Source organism: Monodelphis domestica, chromosome 5 (genome assembly GCF_027887165.1).
Source record: "Monodelphis domestica isolate mMonDom1 chromosome 5, mMonDom1.pri, whole genome shotgun sequence".
NCBI lineage: Eukaryota > Metazoa > Chordata > Mammalia > Didelphimorphia > Didelphidae > Monodelphis > Monodelphis domestica.
In genome coordinates, this window is record NC_077231.1 from 84,666,628 (window position 1) to 84,690,136 (window position 23,509).

Sequence of the window (23,509 nt, forward strand, 5' to 3'; positions counted from 1 at the left end):
AGAGCCCCCTGAGTCTATGCTACTCAAAAAACCTATTTATTCTTTTATTTATCCCTTTTCCCCAGAAAGTGAGTTTCAAAAACTCCGACCATGCACTTAAAACTGTCCATCTCCAAATACTATTGTGCTCAAAGGAATAATAAAGTGAAGGAATTCCATGGGAACTGGAACAACCTCCAGGAACTGATGCAGAGTGAGAGGAGCAGAACCAGGCGAACATTTTACACAGAAACTAATACACTGTGGTACAATTGAATGTAATGGACTTCTCCATTAGTGACAATGCAGTGATCATGAACAACCTGGAGGGATCTATGAGAAAGAGTACTATCCACATTCAGAGGAAACACTGTGGGAGTAGAAACACCGAATGCTTGATTACATGGGTCGAAGGGGATATGACTGGGGATGTAGACTCTAAATGAACATCCTAGTGCAAATACCAATAATATGGAAATGGATTCTGATCAAGGATACATGTAATACCCAGTGGAATTGCGTGTCAGCTATGGGAGGGGAGGGAGGAATAGAAAATGATTTTTGTAACCAAGGAATAATGTTTGAAATTGACCAAATAAATAAATAATTTGCAAAATGAAATAAAATAAAAAAGAAAACTGTCCATCTCCAACAGAACCATATCTTGAAAAGTTTCTGGTACTGTTTAGGTCTCCTCAGTTGGCAAGGTGGGCCTCTGTGACTGATTCTCATGTGAATTGTTGTAATAACATTCTGCCAGTGATGTTCATCACAGCCAAAGGTAGATATTTCACATAAAGTTTTAATCAAAATCAACTTTATAAATTCGGAACGTGTAAACACCCACCTAATTGGGTATCAACAAAACAATTGTGCAAAATTATCTTCTGCAAGTGAAAACAAAAGTCTTCCAATATGGTTAGGCCCAAGATGGAAGGAAGCAGATACAGAGGATTCATTAAAACATGTCCTGCCAAACATTCGCTACCAAATTTAACAAGATGCATTCAGTCATTTGTTTCAACCAATACATTTTCCTAGGAATGTACAAGTTCTGATTTTGAAATTGCTTGGCAGCATACTCTAGGATTTCACCAGTTTGTACAACGTTGTGCTTTTTTTATTTATACATTGGTACCATCTTTGTATTGCAAGTGATTGTTGGGTTATACAGCTCAGCCATCACAAACAATGGCTTTCACATTTTCATGTGACTTCACAAGTTCAGCAGGGGAAATGATTTTCCAAGGTTTATAAACAGTAATATTATACAATGTATCAATCTGATTGGTCTTTTTTTTTACATTAACCAGTTATCAATTTAAATACATTATTTTATGAACAGTGAAAAAGAAAGCTCCCTCTCCTTATTTTACATTTTCACCAAAATATTTGAATTTTTGTAAATAATAGCACTGTTAACAAACAGTTTGGGGGAAATAAATTCAGCAACCCATGTTAACAGAATACATATTCAAGTTGTTCTTTTTAAAAAATATTACCTACAATATTAAAACTAGGAGATGACTTTTTTCATTAAGTATGCAATTATTTTACAGTATGTACTGAATTCCCTGGATCATATTTGTGTAAAAGGGAACAAAGCAACAACAAACAAAATGAAAACAATTTCAATGTTCATACCTAATCCTTTGTAAAAATGGTTTGGGAACAATCATCCCATTGCACCTTCTCTGCACATTTCATGAAAAAACCAGAGCCCTCAACAAATCAGGAAAGTCCCTCCTGCAGTTACATGCCCTCTGGTTTCAGGGCATTCAACCAAGGGCTCACTGGTTCCCTCCCTCCCTCTCTCCCTCCATTGTTCCCTCCCTTCCTCCCCTGCTCCCTGGATCCCTCCCCTGCCCTGTCCTTTGCATGCTTGTTCAGCAACTGTCTCACTCCTGGGGTTCAGTGGCCTTCTTCTTGAGATGGTGGAGCAGGGCATCTTTTTCCATGAGAGCCTCCGCGAGAGCCATTTTAACTTTAGCCAGTTCCTGCTTAAGACCTTCATTTTCTTCCATAAGCTGAAATAAGGAATTTGAAAAAGATGGGTAGGTAGTCCTTTTCAGGATGACTTCACGTAACATCCCTCAGATGTTGACAGGTCAGACAATCATGAATGTAGCCCAAAGTTAACATCCCAGGGACTGACAGAACCCAGTTTTCTAAAAGACATTTCCTTAGGTTGATTTTCCATTACCTTTTTCCTGGTTGGGTCTACAACATGCTCAGACACATCTGGAAATGTCTGAGTAGCCTGAGAAGTGGCCTGCTGGTTCTTCAGTCCATGGTCTCCAATGGTCTGATGCACTGGGTCTCTTAACATACTTCTGGTGTTCAGTATTCCAGAATCTAAGAAAAAAATACACAAATCCTGAGAATACTTAGTGAATTCTCAGCTTCTGGAAAAGTCTAGGACTCAGCTTATCAGATTTCTTCCCAGGTGGTCAATGGAAAGGGCATATTTTAGACTGGTAGAGCTAGGATGGTACTAAGCCCTTTCTCTTGTGCCTGATTTCATTTCACTATTTCTTTCATCACATTCATCAAATAGGAACAAAGTGCTTTAAAACAACACACCAGCCAATCTGCTCAGAACCTAATGTTTAAGAGTGTGGCAGGGGAGAGGATGTGGAGGAAGAGAGACTTGGGTTTTTTTACTTTTTTTTTTTGCCAGCATTTATCAAACACCTATAATATACTAGGCACTAGGGACACAAAGACAAAAATACAGCTATCTCTGACCTCAAGAAGCTTCTGTTTGACCAGGGCAGATGACAAATATTCACAAACTATATGTAAGCTACGCAGAGAGTAAACAGACGATCATTTGGGGCAGGCTGCAGGCAGTTGGAAGAGGTCAAGAAGTCTCATGCATGTGACAAGGAGAAGATGGCATCTGAGATCTAAGTCTCGAAGAAGACTCTTGGGATCTGAAGAGGTGGGGTTGAGGGAGTGTATTCGAGGCATTGTGTGTATGTGTGTGTGAGGTGGGGTAAGGGGAAGAGCACCAGGAAAACGGTAAAGAGAGAAGCTCTTCACCTCTGAAGAAGGAGAAGATCAGTATGGCGGGCAAATCACAAAGCCTAGCAAGGGTGGAACCAGGTAATGAAGCTTGAAACGTAGGTTTGAACCAAGTTGTGAAAGGCTTTCAAAACGAGAGGAATTTATATATGTTCTCTGATTCTAGAGATGATAATTAAAACAATAAGACCTAATGAGGTTATCTATTAGAATATATAGCTGAATATCCACCTGTTTATGTCCTCCCATAAATATAACAGGATTTCCATTCCTTAATTGCCTATCAAGGCTTTCACTTTCAAGTATTAATAATTAAATTAATATTTATATATGATAAAAAAACTAAACAAGGTGATTCTTAGGACCCTTTTTCTTTGCCATCCAGCTATTACCATCACCAAAGAAATCCAAGAAGCCTTGGGGGTTATTTTGTATTTTTCATTGTTTCTTGTATAGCTGTGACCAAAGAATCTATCACTCAGTGATCAGGCGGCTGGCAATGATGCTCAGGTTGGCCCTCGATCTGCTGACACAAACTCCAAGCCTTTTGAGGTGAGCAGAACCTGTCCAGAGCCTTTGGGAGTCAGTCACCTCCGCTTGCTCTGTTGCAGTCATGTTCTAGAACTGCCATACAGCTTCAAACCAATGGTCCATCAGCCAGATGTCACCAGTGGCTACAGTCTTCTCACTAAGAATATTCCTAAGCTAGGCAAGCCCCTTTTCCCATTGAGAAGTTCCTCCCGACATCTCCATTTGTTTCCTGACCATAGCCTACAATACCATACTTCCACTACCTTCAATACCACTGCCACAACTGCTGTATGGGGCCACTATCACTCTCCATCTCCCACCCCACCTACTTCCTATCTCCCTATCTCCCTTTTGTGGACTGTCTTCTCCCATTAGATTGGAAGCTCCTTGGGGGCTTGTACTTGTATCCCAAATAATTTGCACAGTGTCTGGCACATAATGAGCACTTAATATGTGCTCCTTACTTGTTTTGCCTCCCTCACAATACAATGAGGAACTGGAAAAAAAGGCCAAAAAAATAGATTATAATCTGTATCCTGGAGGGAGCATCCACTCAGATCTATTACTACATAAAGCTGAAGATTTAATCTGTGTTTGATTTGTTGTCGCTTGTTGCGAATGTTGAGTTTCTAGTAATGAATTTCAAAAAGAAAAGGAACTGAGCAACTAATAAAAATAATCTTGCTTTGAGCACTGTTAATAAGTGCTCAACGTATCTGCCAGAGTGGTTTAAATCAATGGTCCACTGAGTCTGATGCCATCAAGAAACAACTTGTTCTTACAGAAAAAAAATACAATCTGCACAATTCATTTTATAACTTTATTTCCAAGAATGCATTGCAGTGAAAAATTGGGACTGCCTATATAAAACAAAGACTAACACATTCTTATATAATTAAAATTTTGTCATATATAAAGATGTGGAAAAGGAGGGCATTTAGTCTCTAAAATGCAAAATCCTTAATATGATCCTGCTTCTACTTCAAAAGATATAAGAAAAGGAGGTGCATGATATATATGATAATGTTGACAAAAGGGAAATGGAGAGCCATTCTCCCTTAGTATGGGTGGAGTTGTTATCTACCTGGGAGTAAGAAGAGTCAAGGAATATTAAAGATAAAATGAAGTCTGTATTTCCATATGGAAATACCATATTCCCTATGGGCCTTTATGCAAATCTATCCTGTGCAGAAGAGATTTATTTTTGCCTTGAGGTACATTCAGATGCATTTACCAACTAGTTAAGCAGCCTTTCACCTACTGAACTGTGGAATTCAGATAAGAAATATAAGGGAAATCTACTGAAGAAAAAAAATCCCATCATGACACTTTTCTAAATAAATCTCTCTTGGCCACATTCAAATCTTTAACTCTGCATATCCACCAGGCCATCTCAGCCTTTTGGGAATCTGCTAAGTTTTGGGTTTTTTAAAGATATTTTTTTCATTCCTAAAATCTTATCACTTTTAGTAGTCTTTGAATCAACCAGATACAAATATTTATTCAGCAAAAGTCACTAGTAAAAAAATGGAGTGGTGGAACAGATACTATAATCAAGGACCTTGCCAGGCTATATGGGAGCGCCTATATACATATACATATATATGTATACACACACACACACAAATACAAACTGAATAGCAATACAAAATAATATGTAAAAGGTAAAGAAGTTTCAAAGAGGAAAAATTCACAATAGGTTAGAAAGGCTTCATGGAAGACGTGAGTTATGTCCTGAAGGATATGTTAGGAGAAAAGCAAACAGTTCAACCTAGAGGAAATTAATGAATAACCTGAGTGAATAACTGACACAGAGAATCATGGGAAAGTCAGATTGTGGAAGGCTCAGAATGAATGCTTTCCACACTTGTTATTTGTGGCACCCCTGTAGATAACATATGTCATTGGTAGATAACCTGTTTCAGGACTAGAAACTCATACAGATAGATATCTACCTACATTTGAATGTAGACAGATTAGATAGATAGATAGATAGATAGATAGATAGATAGATAGATAGATAGATAGATAGATAGTGTAAACCTTAAAATTTCTTAGACTTATAAATGTTGGAAATTTCACCATTGGGAAATTTCATACTTGAAAAATTTCCTACTGATAGTCTATTGGAATGTGAACCCCCTTGGCATGGGAGGGTCTTTCTCCTCCCTACTTAAGATTACTTTAGGACAGAAACCTTTTGCTAAACACTGGAAAGGGCTTTGACCTATGCTTAAGCATAGAACAGGAAGTTCTTTGAGTCATGATTGATTTTAGAATTGATACAATCTCCACCCTCCTCAGTCCTAACAGGATTTAGGAAGGGCTGCAGCATAGATCAAAATTTAATTATTTGAGAATATGACCTTCAACAGACATGTGCAAAGCCACAGACCTCTGGGCGGTCCTAGGTTAAGCTAGAGCCACCATTGGCACAGGGAAGACATGGACAGTGATTGGTAGATGTGAGAACTGAGGGGAGGGAATTTGGATGGTTTCCTTAAAGATGGAGAGGTCTGAGGACTGAGGAGAGGTTGGAGAGGTTTTGCTCTGAGAGGTTGTGCTTGGAGAAGCTTGCTCTGAAGGAAGCTGAAGGTGGAGGCCCCTGAGACTGTTTCTCCATTTTGGTCACATGAGTGATAGGGACTGATCTCTTTTCTTTGCCTCAGCTATCTAAGGGCTTGGGCCTTTTGGCCCAGCCTAAACAGAGGGGGTATTTAAGCCCTATTCCCTTCTCTCCCCTCTCTCCCCTCTTTCTCCCTCTCTCTCTCCCTCCCTCCCTCTCTCCCTCTCTCCCTCTGCCCCCTCCCCTCTCTCTCTCTCTCTTTATCTCTAATACCTTTCTTCCTCCTGTTTGTAATTAAAAACTCCATAAAAGGTTGACTGCTGACTTAGTTTCATTTAGGAATTACATAGCTGAATTCCTTGGCGACCTTAAATTAATATATATCAGTCTTTTAAAGTGATTTCCTTGTCACAATAGATAGATAGATAGATAGATAGATAGATAGATAGATAGATAGATAGATAGATAGATATAGATGGGAGAGAGAGAAAAGAGAGGGGGACAGAAAGATGAATGTGGCTGCTATTGTAGTGTCATGTCAGTAACCATGTGTTAAGCCCCTACTGTCCCCAGGGACTGTCAGGTTCCAGTCACAAAGAAGCAAAAGGAATGAGGCCCTGTTCTCAAAGAGCTTCTACTGAGGTCAACTACATTTACACAGGAAAGTGATGAGAAAGCAGCTTCAGGGCAGGAAGAACACTAAAAACTGGAGGAGGAAGGGTGAGGAAATGTCTCATGTAGAAGGTTCTCAACTTTGTTGGACCTTTAGCCAGGCAGAGGTGAGGAGAGAGATCATGCCAAGATGTGAAGGACAGAGAGTCTGGGAGAGAAAGCACTGATGCAGGAGGAAGAACATCATATAAAGAAAGGCCAATATGGTTGAAATGTAGGACATTTACAGTCAGCCTGGACAGAGAGGCAGAAAAGAGCTTGAAATGCCCAAGATGGGCCTATATTTTATTCTAGAAGTAAGTGGGAGCCACCAGAGCTTATAGAGCAGTGAAGTTGTGACATTAGACTGACATTTTAGAAAAATAAATTTGGTAGCTTTGTATCCTGCCTTAGATAGGTAGGATAGAGGGGAGAGTCTGGAAGCTCTTACAATAAATAATTCAATAAAAAATAGTGATAAGAGCCTGAACAAAGGCTGAAGGCTTGTTAGGGAGAGAAAGGAACAGACAGAAATGGAAAGGATCTGGCAAACAAATGCATGTAGGAAGAAAGGTCCAAGATGACTTTGAGGTTGTGTATCTACATGAGAACAGAGAAATCAGTGCCCTTGGAAAGAAAATGAAAAATGTGAAGGAAGGATGGATTTAGGGTAAAGAAAATGAGTTCTAGTTTTGGACATGTATTGGAGACACCGAAGGGGCATTCAGAATTCAAGTTTAGGGGAGAGAAAAAGGAAGGGAATGTAAATTTGAGAATATGTTCAGAGGTAATCATTGATCTGAAGGGAGTTGATGCGATTTCTGAAAGGCTAAAAGAAAAAGAGGGCCTTTGAGTACAAAGAAAAGGGACATAGATGGTGATTCAGCAAACAATTCTAAGAAGGAAAAGTGAGGCAGTAGAAAGACATAGGAAAGAAGAATGTCATGGAAACTCAGGGAGAACAGAGCATGAGAGAGGCCAAGGGGGTCAGCAGTGTCAAATCCAGTAGAGAGGGCAAGAAATATAAGGCCCTTGGAGAAAAGGCCACTTGGCTTAGCAATTAAGATTGTTGGCAATCTTAAAGAGAAATTTCAGCTGAGGGTAGGACTGGAAAGCAGAGATCTCTTGGTAGGTATAATGGCCCCTAACTTAAGGCAGCACCTGCTACCTCCCTATGAATTGTGCACACACGTGCGCGCACGAGCACACACACACACACACACACACACACACACACACACACACACACACACACACGAGGGCACACAGAACAAGTGCTTGGAACATACTAGTAGAAACAAAACAACTCTCCCCTCCGGCAGCCCTACTCCTTCAAAGTTTCCCTGCCTACCTCTGACATGAAAAGAGCCATCGTCTTGTCTCTCTACCACCAGATGATCAATATGTAGCATCACAGGGGCTGAGCCAGGGGCTACAATGTCACGGTGTGGGCTGTCATCCTATAGACAGGAAAAGGAAAAATCTTCATGGTGTTGCTATGAATTTAGTTCATGGTAAAATAATGCTCTTTTAACAAACATTTTCCTCAAATGAGGAAACTGAGATGTAACATCTTATATTTTGTTTCCCAAGAAGCTAACAATTGTATTCACCCTGGTGTCTCATCAAAAAACAAAAACAAAACAAAACAGGAATGGGACAGCTAGGTGGCTCAGTGGAGAGAGAGCCAGGACTAGAGATGAGAAGTCCTGGGTTCAAATCTGACTTCAGACATTTCCTAGCTATGTGACCATGGGCAAGTCACTTAACCCCTACTGCTAACCTTTACCACTCTTCTGTCTTGGAAACAAAACTTAATATCAATTCTAAGATAGAAGATAAAGATTATTGGGGTGGGGAGAAGAACCAGGAAAAACCAAAGTCAAAGCCATAAAAATAGACATTTCCCCAAATATTGCTAAAATTTTGGGGAAGGGGCCAGATCAGGGAGTTCCCTGATGTAGGGACCTGTGGTGAGGAAACTTCCTCTGCCAAGGCAATGCTGCCTACCTATCAGCAGCCACTCAGTCTTCAGACTAGCCTGAGGCATTTCAAGAGACTTGCCTGGGGTCAGGAAGCCTGTTCATGGCAAAGGCAGAAAGATCTAAAACCAGGCCTTCTTGACTCAGAGGCTAGCCCTGTATCTATAGAACATGTCAAAAATAGAAAAAATAATTTGTTCACATACTTTCAAATTTATCTTTGAATTGGAAACTTGTATTTTCATTGGCATAACTCTCCCGACAGTCTCATCTTCCAAAAAATGTTGAATATTCATCAAAGAAGACATTAAAAACTCAGTGCTAAAATTTTCTATGTGACACTGCAGAAATCCATTTTTTGCAGCTAGTGAGGAATGTATCCCAGCACTAGGGCCACTTTCAAACCTCAGTGTAATCTCAGGTGAGGACTTGGCAGCAATAGCCACAGCTTTCCTATCTGAACCTGGAGAAAATATAAAAAGAAGGAGGTTAGAGAACTCATCAGCATCCAAAAACATCTCCAATTCTCTTCCACAAAAGAATAATTGCCATGTTTACTATAATCAGTAATAGATACAAAAAAATTTTATTTCTCATTTCACTCCTCCCTCATCACCACTAATAATCTAAGGACTATTATTTGGTATAATTTATAGAAATACACAGACACATAGAGATCTAACACACTCAATCCCTTCCCCTTCTTCCTTCCCTCCCTCTCTCTAACACTTCATAGGCAACTCTCTGCCATAATCTCCACCCCTCCCTGCCCCCATTTCTTTACTGAATTATTTCTATTTTTAAAATAGAAGAAGCTGCAATAAAAGATTAAATACATGAACTGAAAACATTACACGAAATATTGCTAATAATTGCTCAGGGTGTGTGAATGTGTATTTGTATGTATGGGATACACAGTGGATGTTCATAATAATGGATAACATAGGCAGCAGGGAAGTCAAAATCAACTCATAAATTCATCTCCAAAGAGTCCCCAGAAGCCTGTTGGGGCTTTTGGATACCCGTTGGTCCTACAATAAGGGAAAGGCAACAACCTCAGGCAATGCTGAAGTCAGGCAGGGGTCAATAAGATTCCATGACAATCACTTGTGGACTGCAGGAGAATGATAGGAAACACATAATTACCAAATCCATGATAATGAATTAATAATACTGAATTTTCTTTCAGCAGGAGTAAAGAAGTGAAAGAAGAGGTTGGAATGTTAGGAGTTTTGCATAATTCTCAGGAGAGGCACTTAGTCCTCAGGAAGAGGAACAGGAGAAGTTAAGGAACCTTCACCTACACCCTAAAATCTGGGAGTCAAACTCATGGCAAAGCAGGAAAAAACAAAAACAAATCAAGTAATTTAGGAAGCCATTGAGATTGAGTTCAAGTCATAACTACTTCAATTTCTAAGAATAAATAATTAACACTGAAAGAAAAGACATTTTAGAATTTTTTAAAAAGAATAAGAGGGGGGCAGCTGTGTAGCTCAGTGGATTGAGAGCCAGGCCTAGAGACGGGAGGTCCTAGGTTCAAATCTGGCCTCAGACACTTCCCAGCTGTGTGACCCTGGGCAAGTCACTTGACCCCCATTGCCTAGTCCTTACCACTCTTCTGCCTTGGAGCTAATACACAGTATTGACTCCAAGACGGAAGGTAAGGGTTAAAAAAAAAAAAAAGAATACGAGGTGTCTAATAGTTCTCAAGCCCCTAAGATTTGGGGGGAGGGTAACGCACAGGAGGGAGTTTTTTAAAGTAGAATATAAAAGAAAGCATGAGGCAATGTGAAAAAGCTAGGAAGTAATCAATATATGATGGTTCTTGAATCAAAGATATGGGGAAATGTCAGCAGTTACTTATCTCTAACAACCTGAGATCAATTCACATCAAACATAATGTTTCACCATAATTTAATTTGGCTTGATAGCACCTAACGAAGCACAGGATTCATTAGGTAGTTGAAGGTCAGAAATACTTTTAGCAATCAAAATCACATTTATTTTTAGACAAATAAATACATTTCTATTATTCAAAATCTTTTCTCCTTTAACTGGGGTATAATGGAGCCTAGCTACAATTAACCCACAAATATTTATAAAGATTATCTCTAATATGCCTATATTTGTCAATTAAATCCATGTCATGTAGCTGGGTCACAAAGGGCCTCTGCTCATTCTGGTAAGTGAATTCCCTTAGTGGAGGTCACAGTGACCTGTGACCAGATTTTGCAATAGGCTGCTCTGGCTAACTAAGGCCCCAATATGTTGTAGATGTGCTTTAGGCTCTCTTTTTGTCAATAAAGCCCATCTAATTTTTTTTGGAGCCCATCAAGCTATTTTACCACAAATTATACTTTTACACTCAAAGAATCACCTGAGAATACCAACTTATTGCTCACTGAGTAACTTAGTAAGTATTCACTATATAACTCATGAACAAAGCATCCTGGGATACTTCTTTCTTTAAAAAAAGTTATAGCAACAGAGCAAGTTTGATGGGTCTGGGTAGGAAAAAAGATGAAACTAAAAGGAAATTTGGGCACCTGTAAATAATCTATATGGATGTTAGTGCAAATGGGATCCAGAAGGAGAAATAAGGTTTCAAATACCTACATTCTCCCTTTTCTAAACACTCATTTAACTTGACTCTCAGTAATTTCCCTGTTTTGATGTATCCCTACAGTTTGGGTTTGGCTTCCCTAACTCCATGAGGATTTTAGCAACTCAAGCATTCTCATCTGCTTTGCCTAGGCAAAAAAGAATCTGGCAGCCTCATGCTCTCCATCTCTTGGATGCCGTCTTACAGACAAATGGCACATTTACCTGAAATTCCCAGGATGAATGGTGAGAACATATTTATTTGATATCATGCAGGGCTGAATTTATTTCAACATGTAATGTACCAGATATAGCATTCTGTGTATACAGCAAGGAAAAAGATCGCAGCTCAGTGCATTTTAAAAACATAATAGAAAATAACATTGTCATTTTCAATATCTATACTTCCAATCTAATGAGCAATTTCTTGAAGTGAGCCAAGATCTAAGCTTATATTAGCTCTGAAAAGAATATATCATAATTCACTTTCATATTCACAAGCTTTGTTTATTTGGGGGCTTAAATCTAAATTGAGAGTGAGTTGCAGTTCTCTAAAGTTAGTATGTTCAGCATAAAATGGAAGCATCAAGTGGTTAGGGAACATGTATCTTCCAACCACCCATCATAGTAGCATATACAATGGGCACTTTGATCAAGGAGGTGGCAGACATAAGCTTGCATTACAGGATATTAAGAAATTTATACATTGAGAATTCAGTTTTCCTTCTTTCAAATGAGAGGGAACCACTATCCTCTCCCAGAAGTGACCCATCATATAAAAGGATGTGAAGACTAAAAAGGGGGGAAAAAAAGACAAGTTCTGAACATATGAGAGATAACAATCATATATAAAAGAAAATGAAACTGCTATTACGTTATTTTTCTATTCTAATTCTAGAATAATTCTCCAACTCAGGCTGTAGTCTTTTTGGAAGTAGTAAACAATCTAAACTGATTGACTAAACATGTCGTGGTCTTACTAGAAATCAAAGTCAATATTCTATGAGTACTTCTGCCATGAAAATAATAGAAAGGCTTTCTTGATTCTAATTGTGTCAAAGAAAGACACTCTACTGAGCCATAATGCATAAACCAAGCAATGTAATTTCTCTTAAGCTATCATCTGTAAAAAGAACTGCTGATCATGTATGCTCTTACCTACTGGACGATTACAAAGATATTGCCGAATGCTGACATTGCCTAGTTGGCTGGGAGACACTTGGTTTACTTGAAGGCAGATTTCAGTATCTTCCCCTCGGATGTCAATTTCCCCATTAACACCAGTGATTTTAAACACCACAACTGACATCTGTTAACAAACACAAATCAAGTGAGGGCAATGAACCAAACTTAAGATAAATGGTCAGGAAGCCATGAATAACTTTTTTCTATACATAAGGGAACAGAGAAAAATAGCATTTCATTCACTTAAAACAGAGAAAATAAAGGAATTCTAGGATCATAAGGATTAGGATTTTTTTGGTGTTGTTTTTTTTTTTTAATTATCTAGTTCCTTGCTTCATGAGACTTCTTGCTGAGACCTGATTTGTGCAATTCTCTTAATCTGCCAAAAGAATTCTGCCCTTGGCCAAAAGTGCTCTAAAATTGGATCTATGTGTTCTTTCTTTACAATCCATTATTACCACAATTCCAATCACAGTAAACTTCCCATAGAGAGAGACCTGTGGTCTCTACGATTTTTTGAATTTTGTTTGGAAGCAGAAAAGTAAAAGCAAGGCAGTAGAGAAGAAAGGACAAGAATCAGAAATGGTTGGAACTACATGACTCAAGGATGAAGCACATGGTAAATGAGCAAGGAGCTCTTTCCAACAAGAGCAAGCTTTAATGCCTTAGAGGCCAAAGACTGAACCTCCCTGCTGCACAAGTCAAACTGCATTCCTCATTGATTTCATGCCCAAAGGGTATGCCGGGTCCCCAGGAGGAGCTTCAAGATTCTGGAATAGACATGCTAAGATGAGCTAGTGGTGCATTTGCTTCTACAGAATCTCCTCAAACCGTTTACCATTTCTTCATGACTTTCTTGAGCACTCTCTGAATTTGTACTGACGGCATCTGGAGAGGACTCTGCACAATTTTGAATCTTTGCACCAACATTAGTATTTTCTAATGGGTACTGGTAATTCATATGTGAGATCTCTTCAATACCTATATTAAGAGAATTGAATTAATGTTTTACAAAGTTCACTTTCTATACTTGAAACATATTTAAAAACAGTTACATTAAAAATGAAAAAAATCACTCAAGTATTCTAACAATAAAAATACCCCAAAACTTTCTATACCTTTAATGTTATCCCAAGGTCACACTGCTATTTCTCTATATTTAACTCAGAACTTTCACTTTATTTGACATCACATCACATTTTTTATAAAAATTATGTAAATTTATGTAAAATATGTAACAATTCTATATTGAAAATTAGATACTGAAATTATGTCTTCTGATTGTCATTCTTTTTCCTTAATTGATTTTTTATTACATTTAGAAACAAGTTATGACTATTGTTTTCTGACATTTTGCAATTCCTATTCTCTCCCTCCCTCCCCACCCTCCCATAGACAATAGTCTGATATAGGTTATATCAATGCTTTTATGTAATACATATTTCCATATTCCCCATGTTGTGACTGAAGACACATATCACATCTGGTTCTCATTCTAAGGAGTGTGAGACTGTACCAAGTATTTTTTTTTATTTTAGTGATAAAGATTATCACAATTCCTAAAAGGACATGTAACTGAATTTTATAAATCTCCCTTTTAACATATATGAGCATCTCTTCCCTTCACATTATATTATAACCTATGAGTTTTGTGGAGATGTTTTAAATATTCACCTCTCTCCCTCTCCCTCAGAGAAACAATCACAAAATTTAATCCAGGCTGAGAAAGTATTGGGAGCATGACTGCCAAACACTTTGAAAAATAATGCTCATTTCATTTCTTAAGACAGGTGGTCTTACCTTTTTCCAAAAATATATGGCTATCATTTTCTAAAAGTTGTTCTTCTAGCATCATGCTGTCAATTGAAATGGCATCCAATGAGACCTGTGATGGACTTCTCTTCATGTTCTTATAAGAAACAGAGAAGGCAGGCAGAGTGGGTGGGCAGCGTTCCTTAGGCTTTCCACTTTTTAAACATGTAAAAATATTAAGGAATTGTTATGAGTAAGGGAATTCTAGCATGTTTTCTTACAACTAAATAAAACAAAAAATATCTATACTATCCTAAGATATTAAAAATTAGCTACTTTAAGAAATAGTGAACATTCAAAAAACATTTGAAAAACATTCATAACAAATATTTTAGCCATTACCCAGGAATCCATTAAGTTAAGGTACTAATAGTCCAAAAGCAAGTCAGGAAGAAGAGGAGGTTGGAGAAAGATAAAATGCATGCTGGCTAACTGTAGAAAGTAAACTAAAATGGAAGCTGCACCTTTTATATGCTAACATCTTATTCTTTGACTTAGGGATGGAATCCCTCTGAAACTCTTTTTTTTTTTTCTTAAAGAAAAATTTAAAAAATCAGATACTGGGGCAGCTGGGTAGCTCAGTAGATTGAGAGCTAAGACTAGAGACAGGAGGCTATACGTTCAAATCTGACCTCAGACACTTCCTAGCTGTGTGACCTTGGGCAAGTCACTTGACCCCCCATTGCATAACCTTACTACTCTTCTGCCTTGGAACCAATAGACAGTATTGATCCCAAGATGGAAGGTAAGGGTTAAAAAAAAAAGCAGATAATATTCAATACTGATATTCCAAAATGATCTTTGAAATGTCATTTCTGATTTTTATGACCAAACTTTCACTTATAAGAATTAATTTTCATTTTCGTAATAATCATCATAGATTGAAAGAGTTCACCAAGCACCTTCATATTTGCAGATTTATGATTTATCTTAAGTATATAGTATCCAAGTGCTAACTGATCAATAGTAATGACAGATTTAGATCCTGAAAACATTTTTCTTACTATTCTTTAAATGAACTCAATAGTGAATAATTACCTCAAAGAGGATTGGGATGTAAACATTCTAACTGTGGAAGCCTGATCTTTATTTATCTCTTGTTCCTGAGAGAGTAAAGCAATTTCTGGGATCAAGGAGTCTGTGGTTCCATTTGCTTTATCCATTAAACTATTTGAAAATATATTTTGTTCATCATCTTTATTGATTAACAAAGTTCTCAAATCTTCTTTGCTGTCTAAGACATTAGGTGAATCTATGGAAGATGAACAGGTTTTGTCCTTTATTTCAGTAAGAATTTCTTCTGTTCCACTTCTGTAAACATGTCCCATACCCTCATCTTCAGTTATCTTCCCTAAGCTTTTATCAGATGATTCCAAAGAAGATGTCCCTTTTTGCAGATTTGTATCACTGGCTGATTTAAAAAGGCATGGATCCATGGAGGGGACGTGGCTAAGGTCAACACTCATGGACCGATTATCTGCCATAGAATTAACTCCTGAACTCCTAACATGATCTGTTACACCAGGAACAGATTTCCTTTTGGATTTCAGTGTTTCTCCATTGTCCAAAGGTGAATCATCAGGGACCACTGGGCCTTGGCCTTCAGAGAGGGGAGACTTAAATGACTGGGCTTGATCTAATGGGTGGAGCAGCAAAGCAACTTCCGCACTTTTAAGTAAAATCCCAACACAAATAGATGCCTCCGTGGCAGGTTTGCCAGTCACTGCTTCAACATCCTTCCTTAAGTTCTCTGAAAGCAGGATAAGTGAGTCATGGAGAAAAAGCAGGAACAGATACTGATAGTGATTGATCTGCATACTGACATGTTTCTGGATGTGAACCAAGACATGAAGATCAGCATCTGAGGAAGGATGGGGAGGAAGGGAAGCAGAGAAGGCCTCAGAGGGAGATGTATTCTGTGCCCCATTGGTCAAAGGGGCAGACTCTGCACTGTAATATTCCTTGAGGAGTTTTTTGCGTTTGAGGCGACTAGCCAGGTCACTAGAGTCACTTTTTGAAATGTTTAAAGATGTTGGGGTACAATACTGGAACTCTTTTTGGGACTCTGCAAATCTGGTGGGCTGGCAAATCCAGAGGGAAAGTGGAAAAGAGTCAACAAAGTTCACTGGTCGTCCCTTCCCACTTCTCATTCCTTCATAGTCTATCCAAAACTGTGAAAAATGCACGGCCCAGACATCAGTAGCTGCTGATGTCTTAAGAGTATGTTTATTTAGCTTGGGAGTAACGTAACCTTTATAAACATCATGCATCTTGGTATCTTGTTCATGAGCATGCCTCTGAAAGATTGGATGTAGGAGCTCAAAATTATCACAAGACTTGGGAAAGCTGGTATATGTTTTACTAAAAAAATTGCAATCTTTGAAGTCTTGGAACAACGCTTCTAAATCAGAGTGTCGGCAGTTTGGAGAATGCCTCGTATTTGTGGTAATCATTTCAGAACTCTGAACAGAAACTGCACGTGGTTGATCTTGATGGCATTCTGATTTCTTTTCAGAGGGAATGACAAGCTAGAAGAGGAAAAAAAAAATTATCTAGTCAAAGCTATAAGTGCATAAATTTATTTTCACTTATCAAAGTCAATACTTAGCTAAAAAGAGAATTTCCTAAAAGTTTCACCAAAAAAATCAGTTTTACTCTTTGCTGTTAGAACATGAAATGTGAATTTAATCTCACTGCTTATGTGAGAAGCAATTAGTTGGGGCCACAGTGAGCAGAATGATGAGTTCATATCCTGCCTCAGGACCTTTCTACTTGTGTGACTGTAGGCAAGTCTCCTTAGCTATATCTGCTTAAGTTTCCCCATCTGTAAAATGGAGATGATAACAATAACATGTTCCTTATAGGATTTTTTTGAGGATAAAATGAGATAACATTTGTAAATCCTTTTGCAAACTATAAAGTACTATATAAATGCTAGTTGTTATGTTCAGCATATAATAATTATACAACATAAAGGACATTTTCCTATATATTTTAGGATTGTTTAGTATTTCATACTTTTTTTCTATAGATAGCATGTAACAGTATAAAAAAAATGTCAGATGCTGAGAACTTCTTTACAATTTGTGTTTTTCAAAATTCTGTGACCCAAGTGTTAGGTGGGTCCTCTATAGATGATTCATAATGGAAATGGAAAGGAGAAAAGGCAAATCAATCAACACTAGAGACTAATTTCTTTTAATATTATTCATCTTTGCAAATGCTCATAGACTAAAACCTTTAGAATGGCTGCAAAGCAGGACAAGAGCTACAATGGAGTGCAGAGCCCATGGGTTGCAGTCAAAGGCCCTGGAATGGATTCCTACCTCTCACAACTTAATAGCGCCTAGTCACTGGGCAGGTGACTTCCTTCTCTGGGTCTCAGATTCCTCATCTATAAAATGAGGGGGTTATCTCGATTCTTTCTCATTCTCTTTTATATGTGTGTGTGAGCATGTTCTCATATATATATATACACATGTGTTCAAATATATATGTAGATATACACATGTGTATGTACATGTACAATAATCTGAAATAATATTATATTGTATATAATCTCTTGGGATCCTATGATACCAAGATTGAATTCAGTATCTCAAACTACATTTTGAAAACTTTTAAATAGAATAATTCATATAGAATTTTCTTTAGTTCAAAAGTCTCAGTAAAATCCCTGAAGTGATTCTTTTCTGTCTCCTGATAATGTACTGGGAAAAGGCCACTTGACATGCTAGGATAAGCAATGAACAATTGGCCAGAAGACTGTCCTCCCCTAGCTCTGCCATTTCTAAGCTCTAGAGCCCCCATGCACATCCGCTCAAGATCTCACATTTCCTTGGCCACAAAAAGGAGGTTGGATTAGATGATCTTGAAAGCCTGCTTCTCCATGACTAGACAAGCTTCTTCTAGACTCCAAATCAAAGACATTTGCCTCCTCTGTGACATGGAGAGCATTAATGTCAACATTAAGGCCATAGCTCCTCACTCTTCATTAAATGACACCGTTTCTTTCAGTCCTCTCTCTGGAATTTGCCTCCTGTTAACATTTGAAACATTAGTTCAAATATTATAATATTGAGGAGGATAAATTGGCAAATTTTATAATCAAAAACTTTGGTTATATATATATATATATGAATCTCTTCCTTAGTCATAAAAATTGGACATGAGTATGAAAGAAAGAAACCTTGAAATAATTTTAAAACTTCACCTTAAAAACTCATCTCAAGCCAGAACATTTAAATCAGATTTGGTAAGCAAGAAGACTAATTAGTTTCACATCTTCCTCCTCCTGCTCACCTCTGAATGGGAGAATAGCCAAATGAGCAAAAATCAGTTAGAAAATGAAACAAAGGGACTGAGGCAAGTGTATACTAGTCATCAATTTTTCCATGATGATTGGAAATGTAAGGTTAGAAATAAAGTTGCTAAATGAAAATCAGCATCACAGCTGAGGAAATTTATACCATTGAAAGTAAATGAAATTCTGGAAGTGATAATACTGAAGGTTAAATCTTTTTTCCTGGCTTGTGAGGTTCAAATTGTGTTAGTTCTAGGATCACAGAATTCAGAGCTAGAAAGGGCCTCCGAGAGCTTAGAATTCAATCTCTCTTACTCTCCAGAGGATGAAAGAGTTTATGTGACCAAGATGATAAGCAAAGTCAGGATTCAAATCTGAAATGTTCTCCCAGTCTAGTGCTCTTTCCACTAAACCCCAAAGAAGGAAATCTGATTATACTTCCCCTTGCCTTTAATCAGACCTTATTTCCTGTTTTGTGCACTATATTTCAAGAGGGATAGTTGCAGTCTTCTTATCACCAGAGCATCATACAGTACCTTAAGCATTAATCCATCAACTCGAATATCAACGTGTTCATCAGACTTTGAATTGTCATTCAACTTGTACATGGCCATGAACTGATTGAGACTTTGTTTTAAATCCAAAACAAATTGATTTAACCAGAGAAGACTTCTCTCATCCAGAGTAAACTGTAGTGCATTCAGTTGGACATAAAGGTTGGGACATGGAACTGGGCAGAAGAAAAATAAACATGAATGTGAAATAGATAGTTCTAAATCATGAATAATCTTCACTGAAAATAGAATACAAGCACTGGAGTAGTAAGAAAATAAGGTGGCACAGCATTGGGCTTGGAGTCAGGAAGTCTTGAATTCAAATCTAGCCTCAGACACTAGTTGTGTGACCTTGTGGGTAAGTCATTTAACCTCTACCTGCCTCAGTTTCCTCATCTATAACATGAAAACTTAAAGTGTCATATAAATGTTAGCTATTACTATTAACAAAAGCCAAAGGTGACAAACTCTAAAGGCATTCCTGCCAAGCAACCTATCAGTAAATACTCTGGAAGCTGCTCTCAACCCTTCCCTAGAGAGATGGAAATTGGACCCATAGGTTTACCTGATATAGGGGACCCTGCCAGTTAAGGAAACTCCCTCTACCAAAACAGGTCAGTCCTGCCTTTGCAACTCTGAATCTTGCGGTCATGCCTACAGCCTCAAGAAGTGAAGTGATTGACTTGGCCAGTCACAGAGTTATCATGAGTCAGAGGAAAGATGTAAATTTAGGTCTTCTCACCTTCCAGATAACCTCTCTATCCACCTGCCTCTCCTTCCTTGTAAGCATTCTCAGTAGATGAATCTTATCAACCCACTCAAAATAGCAGAACCAAGAATGGACATGAGAAAGAATTCCTAATTGCTGCATCCATTTTTTGAAGTCTATCCATCATGCAAGACTCTTCACAGCTTTTCTCAAATGATGTTTTTATGCCAATCTCAAATGAGTGAAACAGAAACCATTCATTTCTACCAGGTCTAGCACTTCCCTCTGCTTAAAGTTGGTTCTATTTAATGAGGACTGAATTTGCGCTCTCTTAAAAACATTTATGCCTGAGAATCCTTGGAAGTTAAAGTTTCTCAAAGTAAGAATTCTTATTCGGTCCTGTGCACTATCCATAAGACCTTTAAGGATACTAATCTCTGAACCCCAGTTGGTGCCAAACAATCTCAATCTCTCCCAGCTAATTCAAGAAAAATAATTCCCTGTACAACATGCCCTAACATGTTGATTCACTGAGAAAAAGAACTGGGCTTTTTGTCCAACAGCAAAGGAACAGAGAATCTACCTATGATAGAAAATCAACATAAATTTGACCCTTGTTCTGAGCAAATACAAATATGCATCAGAAAAGGTGGTGAAATGTCAAAGACCATATGCTTCATTAAGCCAGAATGGGCAGAATGGCTTTTGGTACAAAAAATGTTCATCCTAGGAGGATCTTAATTTTTGCAAAGTTTTTAGACATTTCTGAACACTGTTTCATAATGAAAATGGCTTAATGAATGCCTTAAACAATACCCCTTGGTTTCACTTAATTGTTAGCATGAGAACTGTTGGTACCCAAACTGAAGAGGAAGCTTTAATTTAGCACTAGGTATTTTTAAGCAAACTTGCAGGCTTATGGTTCCCACTGACATCATTCTAGACAAGATTCTTATTATATCTGTAGCCTACTGCTGGAATATTCCAAGCCCCAGGCCAGTCTCTTTTTTTGTCAGTCTCTCCTCCCTCAATTCATCCGATATACCCATGAATTAAGTGAACCTATTAATTCTGCAGAGTTGGATTAATGTTCCACTGCTTTCATCATTTCATTCTTCTCTGATGCCTAAGTTTCTCACACTCCAGAAATCTGCCTCCCCACAACATTCCCATAGTGCTTTAGCCATGAATTTGCACACATGATCTCATTTGATCCTCACAAATATTCTGTGAGGTAGACAAGAGATAGTCACATTTTACAGATGAGGAAGCAAAAACTCAGTCAGGATTAATCAAGTATTTGTTAAGTAACTATGATCATAAGGTGAGAACAGGGTAGAATAATGTCTGCAATTCCACTGTGCCATGTTTGTCCCTCTGGTCCCATTTTTCTATCTGTGCAGCCATACCTTGCCAGATTCTTCAAATGCCTTCCTAAACGGGCTAGTCTCTTCATTGCCCCATGAATACATCATGCTAATTGCCACCTCCATCTCCATGTCATCTCAGCTTCTCCCAATCCAGTTACGCCATTTTTAGGCTCAACTCAAGGACAATATTCTCCAAAAAAACCACTTAACTACTTTAGTCCTTATAGAAATTCTTTATATTACTTTAATATACCACTAAATTTAGCACCTAATCATTAAATGTTAGCTTGTGCCTAGCTTGTTTCATGAGAAGTGGATTCTATTCCCATAACACTAATCACTATCTGAAATTATTCTCAAAAATCCTTCACTAAACCTTGTCATCCTCTCCAACTATTGTCCTAGATCATTCTTCCCTTCCTTCACCAAACTCTCAGAAAAAATTATATACTTATCTCCTCTACTTCATCTCTCACTCATTCTTCAACCATTTGTGTTCTAACATATGATCTCTCTTCTCAGCCAAACCTGCTCTTTCCAAAATAACTTGGAGGATAATATTAATGAATCAGCATCAATCTAGAATGAAATCTTTTATTTACTTATCTCCAGCTCTTATTTTCTTCTTTCCATTCCCATTGAACCCCCTGTTTTAAAGCTCTCCTTTCCTTTTCCTTGGACAACTACAACACCATCTTCACTGGCCTCCCTTCTTAGGTTTCTACTCCGGTCTATTCTACAGACCATCAATAAAATCATCTTTTTGAAGTAATATCAACACTATTTTGTTCTGAAAACTCTTTACTCTCCATCTTGTGGATAAAACTGGTCAAAGGCATTCATGGCCCTCTATAATCTGACTCCAATTTATCTTGCCAGCTTTAACACTAAGTCCCTTCCATGACTTCTGAATTGCAGCTAAATTTCCCTAAATTTGTCTTGCCCCTTCTTTTTGCATTTCCTCATGATACCAACAAGCCTTGAATGCTTTCCTCTATTCCTGCCTGTTCAAATATCTTTTAAGGTTCAGCTCAAGTGCTGTTCTGTTCCTTCATAAGGCCTTCTCTGACTGCCCCAAGGAAAAACCTCTGCCAGCAACACACTCACAACTTTTCCATGTACTAATCAAACTTAATTCATATTATTGTGACAATGCTCCTCTCTTGTTATCACCTATTATGCTGTAACCTCCTTGAAGGTAGCTCTAGGGTCTTCTTTACGTGGATATTACACTTCTCTGCATACAACAAACCCATAAAAAAAATCTATGTAGTATTACTACATATGTTTATTGATTGATATGCTCTAAGCTCGGTTTTATCTGCACAACCAGTATAAATTTTTGGAGACAGGGACCATATTGTCAGGCATACAGACATATGCTGACTTGTTAAAAAAGATATTTAGAAAATTAAGTTATTTACAGGGAAGAAATAGTATTTTTAAGGAGTCTTTCCTGAGAAATTTCCCAAAATAAATATCGATGTAAGTTCACTTCAAAGTATACCAAAAAAAATGTTTCATATTGGAAAATGGTATACTTTACACTAAAAAAGTGAATGTAAAAATCACATATCTGTTTTTTGAAGCCCTTACATGAGTTCACTTAGCTATTCATTTTGAGAATTTTCCCAAAAAGACCTTAGACTTTGTTGTGGATGAGAGAAAATGGAGAAAAGTCTGTAGTAGAGCTGGAGAAGCAAGACTGCAGAACTGTCAATCAAGGAGGACATTCTAAATTGGAATGGTGACTGGGAAAGGACAGTTGAAGAAGGAGAGACAAAGGAAGAAGGAGAGCCAAACTGAAGAAACTTGCTCTCCTGCCCCTGGGACAGAAAGGAGGAAGGACAGAAAAGTGCTGCTGTCTGGTTTCTCCCTACAATATTCTAGTGATTGAATCTTCAAACCTGTTGACCAATTTCCCAAAATCTAGACTCTATTCTACCATCCTCCAACTTGGAAATTATTTTAGGATTAGGGAAACCTCAAACCCTCTCTCCCCTCAACTCCCCTACTTTTCCCCTTCTCCTAAATAAAGCCCTTTTGTTTAAAGTTATTAAAGAGAGAGCTATCTGTCTGTTATATCAAGATACTCATTCAAAGCAGATTTCCAGTGATACCAACTGTAGAACTAATTTGACGGGGGAAGGGAGGAGGGAGAGAGGAGAGGGAACAGGGATGAAGAAGAGGGAGGAGGGAAGGAAGGGAGGAGGTTGGCAGATCTGATATTTAATTCACC

At 38.0% G+C, this 23,509-nt stretch overlaps 1 protein-coding gene across 2 annotated transcripts in view; it reads right to left on the reverse strand.

Annotated features, from left to right (window-relative positions):
• Window positions 1-761: 761 nt before the first annotated feature.
• The window catches only part of BLTP3B (bridge-like lipid transfer protein family member 3B), a 100,360-nt gene continuing 77,612 nt past the window's right edge, over window positions 762-23,509 (reverse strand). For both annotated transcript variants that reach the window (XM_007503264.3, XM_056798692.1), the window contains exons 13-21: window positions 19,174-19,367; window positions 15,373-16,862; window positions 14,323-14,489; window positions 13,361-13,503; window positions 12,496-12,646; window positions 8,943-9,199; window positions 8,106-8,214; window positions 2,183-2,334; window positions 762-2,006 (exon numbers count right to left, since the gene is read on the reverse strand). In XM_007503264.3, coding sequence (XP_007503326.1) covers window positions 1,878-2,006; window positions 2,183-2,334; window positions 8,106-8,214; window positions 8,943-9,199; window positions 12,496-12,646; window positions 13,361-13,503; window positions 14,323-14,489; window positions 15,373-16,862; window positions 19,174-19,367 — 2,792 coding nt within the window. In that variant the 3' untranslated portion in view covers window positions 762-1,877. The remainder of the gene's footprint in view (window positions 2,007-2,182; window positions 2,335-8,105; window positions 8,215-8,942; window positions 9,200-12,495; window positions 12,647-13,360; window positions 13,504-14,322; window positions 14,490-15,372; window positions 16,863-19,173; window positions 19,368-23,509) is intronic.